The sequence below is a fragment of the Chinchilla lanigera genome, unplaced genomic scaffold (genome assembly GCF_000276665.1).
Source record: "Chinchilla lanigera isolate Chin_1 unplaced genomic scaffold, ChiLan1.0 scaffold00100, whole genome shotgun sequence".
NCBI classification, from domain to species: domain Eukaryota; kingdom Metazoa; phylum Chordata; class Mammalia; order Rodentia; family Chinchillidae; genus Chinchilla; species Chinchilla lanigera.
Window position 1 is genome coordinate 504111 of NW_004955501.1, and position 6410 is coordinate 510520.

The 6410-nt window shown below is 36.7% G+C and overlaps 1 protein-coding gene across 10 annotated transcripts in view; it reads left to right on the forward strand.

Annotated features, from left to right (window-relative positions):
* Cep70 (centrosomal protein 70kDa) overlaps nt 1–6410 on the forward strand; it is a 54185-nt gene that overhangs the window by 25191 nt on the left and 22584 nt on the right. For 9 of the 10 annotated variants that reach the window (XM_013505738.1, XM_013505739.1, XM_005406728.2 and 6 more), the window contains 3 exons: nt 1607–1663; nt 5586–5673; nt 5767–5855. In XM_013505738.1, coding sequence (XP_013361192.1) covers nt 1607–1663; nt 5586–5673; nt 5767–5855 — 234 coding nt within the window. The remainder of the gene's footprint in view (nt 1–1606; nt 1664–5585; nt 5674–5766; nt 5856–6410) is intronic. The other variant, XM_013505740.1, reaches the window with a different exon arrangement.

Consider the following 6410-nt stretch of genomic DNA (forward strand, 5'->3'; position numbering starts at 1 on the left):
TTTGTAACTCTGTATTGTCTGTATTGTGCTTGTGATATGTTGTAAAATGTTGTATGTCTGTTAATGTTTCCCTCCTTTTATCCTTAAAATAAAAAAAAAAAACAAAAAAACAAAAAGTAAAAATGTAATTACCAGTAGGTGTGAAAATATGAAAAGAAGGAAGCAGGAAAGAAAAGGTGGTAAAGAAGAACACAAAAGGAGGCAGAGAGAGAGTGACAGTTCTAGAGGGAGGAAGAGGGTCATAATAGACATAAGGGGGAATGGGAAATAAAAGCCAAAAACAGCCGTATGAATGAGAGGGATGAGAAGCTGAGAGAATACTTATTTGCTTCATCAGATGAAGTCAGGTTAATTTAGATATGAATCTGTCATATGGGCCAAAGATTGTCCACTCTATTTTATGTGCTAGTACTGTGGATTAAACCCAGCTCCAGATAGGCTTCATGAAGGAGGTAACTTCAGTTAGACTGTAAGGAACTGTAGAATTTTAATAGGAAATGAGATAGACGACTTTTCATAGATTAAAAACTTGGGAATGGCAAGTAATCCACGAGGCCTACAGCACAGCATCCATGACATTCTTAGTTGTGTTGTGTTGTCATACTCATTGATGGACTTTTGGCATTTCAGTCCTTCCCAGCTTGGTCAGTGTGATGACCAACCCCCTTCTCCACATGCCCTCTATATCACAGTTCTCTCCCAGTTAAGAGGCCGTAGAATTCTTTCTCAACATATAGATATTATATATATTATAAAATATATATATAATATATATATAAATTCATGTATAATTTTTTCTTTTTTTAGACAAAAGTATACACTTGATTATGCATCATTTTTCCCCCTCAATTCTTATTAAGACATGCAAATATTATGTGTTTTCTTCCAATGCTGCATATATATGCAGTGTAACAAATAATGTGCCATAATTTAACCTTTTCCCTACTGAAGGACATGTGGTTTCTGTTTCTTCACTCAATCATGCACTGAACAGTTTTTGTAGAGTTGTATTCTTGGGCAAATACTTTTGTGAGAGAATTGCTACATGTAGAATTACATTGAGACGAGAATGTACACGAAAGGTATAATATGTGTGATTACTTTAAAATCTGTTATTGAAGTTAACATAAAATATGACTCATTGTATTTACTTCTGGCAAAAATCATTCAAAATTTTAAAAGCCTGTGTCAGATCTGGTGGCTTATACCTCTAATCTCAGCACTCAGTAGGCTGAGGCAGGATGATTGTCCCAAGCTTGAGCCCAGCCCGAACTGCATAGCAAGACCCTGTCTCAAAACAAAAATGTTCACAACACGCTATAATTCACATGTTTTGCTGCTGGGTGGTTCAGAACCACTGGTGGTACACGCATGACTGTCCATCAGGTGGCATAGGATAGTCCCATTGAGTAGTAGAAGCCACCGGATGTTACAGTCATGCACATACCACTGGTGGTGCAAGCTGCACATACCACGGGTGGTTCAAGCTGGCAGGAATGTGTTAAGCCCTCCAGATAATCTATACTTTTATCACTATAATTTGAAATTAGATAGAATAGTCATGGTATAATAACTATAAATAATTCAGTGTCTCTTCTATTTTTAGGTTGCTTTCCTTGATTGACTACTATGAATCTAAAATTAGAAAAATCCATAAACAAAGGTATAAATAATTACCTTCTGGCAGTTTCCAGTCCAATAAGAGAGAGAAAAAGTAAACATATTAGTAATTAAGAAAAATAACATAAGACTTAAACACTAATACACAATGTCGTATTGAGTTTACTAAAAATTGTACAGATGGCAAATACTATAGGGGTTTAGAGCAGGAGATCAGTTTTACATGGAATGACCAGGGGATCCAAATAATGTGGGTTGCACTTGCATTAAAGGATTGGTAAAACTTGGAAAAGCACAAAGAGGAAAGATAAGTATTTTTCTTTGGATTACCTTCTGCTTGGATTTTATGTGTAAAATACATGGACATGAAAGTGTAAGACTTTTTTATGGCATGATAATTAAGCCAGTATGGCTGGAGTTCAAGGGATTTGTTGTTACGTTTGTAGGTTGGTATAATAACCTTGGCAAGTAGTCATTAAAAGGTTGGATAAGAATTAGATATAAATGAGACATCAGTTACCTTGGAAATGAGGTAGCTACTTTGTTTTTTTTTTACTGCAGAAATCCTGAGTAATATGATTACATGTATTAGTGAGGTTCCTCAAGTAAAACAGTATAAGTAAGATGTGTAGATAGATAAAAAGGAATTCGCTTGCATGATTACAAGACTAGCAAATTTGAAATTTTCAAGGCAGACCAAAGACCTGAGAACAGTTGATGTTTCATTCTTGAGGCTAAATGAAATCTGGAGTCAGAATTCGTCAGGGGGTCTCAGTCTTTGCTCTTGAGCCCTCCAGTGAATCGGATGAGACCTCCCGCATTATGAACAGTAACTGCTTTACTCAAAATCTTCTGACTCAAGTGCTAATCGCATCTAAACAGTACTTCACAGTTACATCTTGATGGTACTTTACTAAACTGCTGGGTACCAGCCATGGTCCCTGAAACTGACACATGAAACTAACATCATAGTCTGAGTAAAGAGAAAGAAAAATGAAGAATTTTGTGGTTCAGTAAGTTGTACACTTTTATGCTCATAGAGTCGGGGAATAATGGATGAGTCAAGCAGTTCAGGTGGGGATTATGCATATTGCAAAGCTGTGCACCACCTTAAGAAGGCGGCCAGGCGGGATGATGAACCTAGTGTCACTAGACGAATTTGACTTTCAAGGAGTGCTGGAAGGTTTGGTATGTGAATGAAATCAGGCTTTTAATGTTTACAATTCTGTGTTTTAGAAAATACTACGTAGTCTGAATTGAATACGTTTTAACTTTTGATATATGTCTTTCGTAAATTCTAATCTAGATTCAGATGTTGGCAAACTTATTTTTGTAAAGGATTGGTGTGTCTTTGATTTTAGATCATGCTGTCTTTTTCACAACTGCTCATTTCTGTTATACCACAGAGTCAGCCATAGATGATACACGGGTGAATGGGCCAGTGTTCCAGTAAAACTAGTTTTAAAAACCCAGAACTTGCTGGTTATATATGACATGTGGGGAGCACTTTGCTGACCTCTAATCTAGGTGATAGAGAAGGTTTGGGGTTTTTAATAAGCATAGAGAAGATTTAACATAGCCATCATGACATCTTTTATGTATGGTATGTGATACGTCTCTGGAATTCTGGAAACCAGGTCTTCTGCCCAAGATGATTAAAGGATTTAGCCATTGCAGTGGTGATAATGAATGTTGTTGTCATAAACATATAGCAGAAATCTGGGACTGCAAAATGTGAGACTTGGGAGAGTGGAATCCCTCTAGCTTTTTTTTTTTTTTTTTTTGACATGGTCTTGCTATGTAGTTCAGACTGGGCATGAACTCATTATATAGCCTAGACTGACCTTGAACTTGCTACAATCCTCCTGCCTCAGCCTCCCAAGTGCTGGGATTACGGGCTTGTGTCACGACGCCTGGCTTATTCTTTAACAAGCACTTCTCAGTGGTCTAGTTTAAGTGAAATTCTTTGACCTGTACACAGCAAGCTTGAGTCGGCTATTTAGTTTAGCTATTTGTGGTGCTAGGGATTGTACCCAAGGCCTTGAGTATGCTAAACAAGTGCTGTGTCACTGAGCTGCATACCAAGCCCTCAGTCACTTGGATGTCTCATTAAAGGAGAGTGAGATAAGAAGAAAATGGGAGATCCCTTACAAATAGTATTCTTATAAAGTGAGAAAATTAGAATTCATCTGAAGTTTGCAAAAGTAATCTCTCCATTACTAAGAGGAGAGTTTTCTAGGATTGATTGACAGTTTATAAACTCAGATTAGGTGACTGTGGTTCTGAGAGTGAGTGCTAACTTGATAGTGAGATTGTAGCAACTTCAAGTTAGATTTTGAGATCTCCAGAAAGGGTATTAGTATCACCTGAATTAGGTATACTATAAAAGGTAAAGAAAAGACGAAAGAGTGAGATGAGAGGACAAGACCAGCTGATATTTGGAGGGCTAACTTGAATAAATACTTAGAAGAGAATGAATGTGTCTGTGGGAATACACTTCTATCCTATGTTAGTACCTCTCTACGTTACTATCAGTGTTGCGCTCTGAGGAGCAATACCAGAGCAGAAAGACAGATCGAACCTAGGCAGGGCCTTGGCATTAAGTTCCATTCCCATCTCGTTCTCTTATTTTGAGAAATATCTCGCTAAATTACGAAGTCGCCCAAGCTTGTGATCCTTTTGCCTCAGCCTCCAAAAGTGCTGGGATTACAGATGTACACCAGCATTCACAGCTGTATCATCTTCTTTTTCTTTTTTTAAAACAATGTCCAATGTTTTTCTCATGATAGAACTCTTGTCTGCATGCTTAAATAACACAGTGGTGTGTTATATTAATCTGTAGGAATAAATCATTTGACTGTTAATCCATTAATACTGAACAATGATACGTTTGTAATTAATTTTAGAAATCATGCGTGCATCAGTACACATCAGACTCCTGTAGTCCTTCATGTGATACATTTTTACAATGACTGACATACAGTTAAAATGAAGTGTCCTAAACAGTAAAGTTATGTTTAATGGAAAAATACTTTGCAGTGCTTCCGCTTTTGAATTTAAAGTTTAATTAAAGTGAAATAAAAAGTTCAGTTCTTTAGTTACATTAGTAGTATTTCAAGTGCTTATTAGCCACATATTAGCTAGAGGTTACCATGCAAGAGAGCACAGTGTTAGATCATTTAAATGCTTTGCTTTTGGTTTTTGTTGTTATTTGTGTTTGCTTTGAGACAGGGTCTCTCTGTATTTCAGGCTGGCCTTCCACTCACTAGTTAGCCCAGGCCAGCCTCAAACTCACAGTGATCCTCCTGCCTCAGCCTCTCAAGTGGTGGGATTACAGATGTGTGCATCAAAGTTGTAATAGTGATTTCCCAGAACATTGCAGTTCAGAGTACTTCAGTATCTTTTATTTTCATACCAATATTGTGAGGTGGAAATGACAGTATTGTACAGATGAGAAAAAAATTCTGAGATTGATCTGTTCAGATAACACAACTGTTTAATGGTGGTGCCAAGACTTGAATCAAGACTGTTAAGTCTGTGGCCTTGTCCATTTATGTTCTATACTGTTTTATACAGATTTTTTCCGGTGACCTTGAATTACTAAGGAAAACAGTACATAGAGAATATATTTTTAAAAGGTCGTGGGTGTTTCACATCTGTTATGTTTGTTTATTCATTTAAGTGTTTTTTCTACCCCCTCTTAACCTCATATTCTTCTGGGAGGTGAGATAAGGATGAACAGAATTCTGGTAGATAGTAGACAGATACGTCATATAATAGTAGGTACAAGTGTGTTCTAATGTTCCCTGAGGCTGAGGAAGTTTCGCTTAATTGTAATTAATTGTAGCATAATTAAGGTTTAGTTTATTAAACACTTAGTAGATAGGTTTAATTTTTATTAGATAGGCATTTTTCTTTAGAGGTAGATTTTTCATGAGAAATACGTTGCATGTGTTTTTTCACAGGCAGTACAAAAAAGATGAAAGTCAGTCGGAAGAAGAAAAAGATTACAGAAATCTGAATGCTTCACTACCTTACAAAGGCCTTCTAACAGTATGGAAACTGAGTCATTACCAAATCTTTTTTCTGAAGTAAAATAATTATCTCATCAGAAAGTTACTTATTTTTCTGTGTAATGTGTTCCAGGTATTACAGAATCAACTCAAGGAATCAAGGTCCAAGATTGATGTACTTTTAAGTGAAAAGCTGAACCTCCAAAAAGATTTAGAAAGCAGGTGAGAAAACCTCAAGTAATGTTTATTGTTTAAAAAGTACATGCATAGTGGAATTTGAATTGTTAAATGAACCATTCTAGACTTTTTACTCTGAAACTAATCCTGAGTACTTCAAACTTATACTCATTTTAGTCACATGTCAGTCATTGTAAATGATGGAATAAGAACCCATTGGTGGGGCCTGGGATATAGCTCAGCACACAGGGCCTGCCTGGCAAGCTCGAGGTCCTGAGTTGGATTCCTGGTACCAAAAAAAAAAAACCATTGGTGGGCAAGGGAAATAAGAAAATAGGAACCCACGTTGAAGATAAAATTGGTTAGAATTTCAAGTAAATCCAGTCATTTAAAATTAGCCCTATTGAAGTATAATTATGTACAATGCATTGCATACAGTTAAAGTGCTCAATTTAAAAGTTTTGACATAAATCTCCTATGAAACAGTCATTAAAATAATCATACTAGGGGCTGGGGATTTAGCTCAGCGGCAAAAGCGCCTGCCTGGCAAGCGCAAGGTCGTGAGTTCAGTTCCCGGTACCGGAGAAAAACCAAAAAAAA